This window comes from Entamoeba nuttalli, assembly GCF_000257125.1.
Source record: "Entamoeba nuttalli P19 unplaced genomic scaffold asmbl_6600, whole genome shotgun sequence".
NCBI lineage: Eukaryota > Evosea > Mastigamoebida > Endamoebidae > Entamoeba > Entamoeba nuttalli.
Genome location: NW_008578168.1, coordinates 2144 through 4757, shown reverse-complemented (window position 1 = coordinate 4757; position 2614 = coordinate 2144). Strand labels below are relative to the sequence as shown.

General features: G+C 27.5%; 2 protein-coding genes across 2 annotated transcripts; both read left to right on the top strand.

Moving 5' to 3' along the window:
- Positions 1 to 167: 167 nt before the first annotated feature.
- Positions 168 to 1097, top strand: ENU1_156890 (serine/threonine-protein phosphatase, putative; the record flags this gene model as incomplete). The annotated part of the gene is made up of 1 exon (XM_008860747.1): positions 168 to 1097. The coding sequence occupies one exon, from the start codon at positions 168 to 170 to the stop codon at positions 1095 to 1097; it is 930 nt and encodes a 309-aa protein (XP_008858969.1).
- Positions 1098 to 1257: 160 nt separating this feature from the next.
- On the top strand, positions 1258 to 2259 carry ENU1_156880 (signal peptidase, putative; the record flags this gene model as incomplete). Its single annotated transcript, XM_008860746.1, has 1 exon — positions 1258 to 2259. One exon carries the CDS (start codon positions 1258 to 1260, stop codon positions 2251 to 2253), a length of 996 nt encoding a protein of 331 aa, XP_008858968.1. The 3' UTR covers positions 2254 to 2259.
- Between the last annotated feature and the right edge of the window lie 355 nt (positions 2260 to 2614).

Here is a 2614-nt window from a genome sequence, read left to right as displayed (position 1 = left end):
TTTATTAAATTAAATCATTCTTTTTATTTTATTTCTTTTGTACTTATTTTTACTATAGTAAAAATAAAAAATATTAAAAAAACTATTAAAAATTTTAATTTTTAAGATTAACGTTTTTGAATGTATTTTTTCCAAAAAAAACTGGAAAAGATAAAAAATAATCACAGATGTCTGGAGATTTAAATCTGGATGAAATCATCAACAGATTATGGAACTATGAGATGCTTGAAGAATATATTATCTGTCAATTAACAAATAAAGCTATTGAAGTTATGTCTCAGGAACCTACTGTTTTAACTCTTTCATTACCATGTACTGTCTGTGGTGATATTCATGGACAATTTCACGATTTAAAAGAATTATTTTCTATTGGAGGAACTCCGCCACAAACACATTATATATTTTTAGGAGATTATGTTGATAGAGGACATTATGGTTTAGAATGCCTTCTTTTATTAGTTGCATTAAAATTACGTTTTCCTCAACGTATTTCTTTGTTGAGAGGAAATCATGAATGCTCACTTCAAACAAGAGACTATGGTTTTTACGATGAATGTATGAAAAAATATGGAAATGTTAATGTTTGGAAACATTGTGTTGCTTTGTTTGAGTTTATGGCAACTGCAGCTACTTTAGATAACGAAATATTTTGTGTTCATGGTGGTCTTTCTCAAACAGCAACTGCATTAGATGATATTAAAAAATTAGAACGTTGTAAACAAATTCCACCAACTGGAGCATACTGTGAATTGTTGTGGTCTGATCCTGATGAAAATCAGTTAGAAAAATTCCATAAATCAAGTCGTGGAGCGGGTTGTATGTTTAACGCATTAGCTGTCCAAGAATTTAATCAAGTCAATAACACTAAATTAATTTGTCGTGCACATCAATTAGCCCAAGACGGTTTTCAATGGTTCTTTAATAATACTTTAGTTACTGTATGGTCTGCTCCAAAATATTATTATCGTATGGATAATGTTGCTTCAATTATGGAAATTGATACTCCTACGAGTTATAGTTTCAAAGTATTTGAAGCAGCACCACAAGATCCAAAAGGTTTTGTTAGTAAAAGAAATTTACCAGAATATTTCATTTAAATTCACTTCTTTTTTCTATCTTTTTTTTTGTTTTTAATAACATTGTTTTTATAATTGACAAAAGAAATATAAAATATAATAAAATGTAATTTATTTTATTATAATAAATAAACAAAAAAGTAAAAAAAAGAAAAAAAGATCAAAGTAAATTGTTAGATTAATGCCATCATTTTATCAACTCGTTTCTAGTGTTGGATTATTTGTTACTCCAATTTTACCTTTAGTCCTTGGTGCACAAAGAGCTGAAAAAGCAGTTAGAGAGAAATTAACAGAGTCTATGGATTTAAAGAACGCAATGTCAATGCCAGTAATAGGAAGTATTGTATTATTTGGATTGTACGTTGTTATTAAATTCATTTCAGCAGATTATCTACAATATTTATTAACACTTTATTTCATGTTTATTGGTGCAGTTGGAATAAATGAATTTTTTTCATTTATATTTGAGAAATACGCATCTCCAGAGAAGTTTTTTATCACAATCCCATTTATTAATAGTAAAATTGAAACATCTAAATCAGAAATTCTTGGGACAGGAGTCGGATTTATATTTTCATTATTATGGGTTATTACTCGCCATTGGATCTTGAATAACTTACTTGCATTTTGTTTAACAGTTGTTGCAATTGGAGAACTTACAGCCCCATCATTTAAAATCGCAGCAATCATGTTAATTGCACTCTTTTGCTATGATATCTTTTGGGTGTTTGGAAGTGAAGTTATGTTGACAGTAGCAACTCATGTTGACGGACCAATCAAATTTATCTTCCCTAAAGACGGGAATTTCATCTTCACACAACAAGTTTCACTTCTTGGACTTGGTGATATTGCAATTCCAGGTATTTTTATTGCATTAATGAAAAGAGTAGATACTTCTTTTAACAATAAGAGTCAATATTTCATGGTTTCTATGATTTCATATTTCATTGGGTTATTAATTACATTCATCGTTATGCACACATTTGCATTTGGACAACCAGCATTATTATATCTTGTCCCAGCATTATTAATTGGAACTATTTCATATGCATTATCTAGAAATGAATTAAAACAGGTATATGACTATCACGACCCTACTGATGAGAAAGAAGATACTTCAGAAGAAGAAGAAGAAAGATCAGAAGAAGAAGAAGAAAGATCAGAGGAAGAAGATTAAAAGTAAACGTAGCTGAAATGATTTATTCTTTTTACTTTTATATTTTTATGAGTTATTAAAATAATGTTGATACATTTTTTTCATAAAAAAATATAGGTTAAATGTTTGAATATATCTTGTATTTTTAGTGTTACTTATCTTCGGTTTATATGTGTGAATATTGTTACATATGTTTATTAATGATAAGGTATATTATTTTGTTTTTAATACCATTATAACTATTGAATAATAATGTTATGCAATATAGTTTTATTATTAAATGGTATATGAATAATTATTTTATTAATACTTATGTTGTTGTTTAAATACTCTTTCGATGATTATATCATTGAGAACTTGTCATATATTATTTATTTATGAC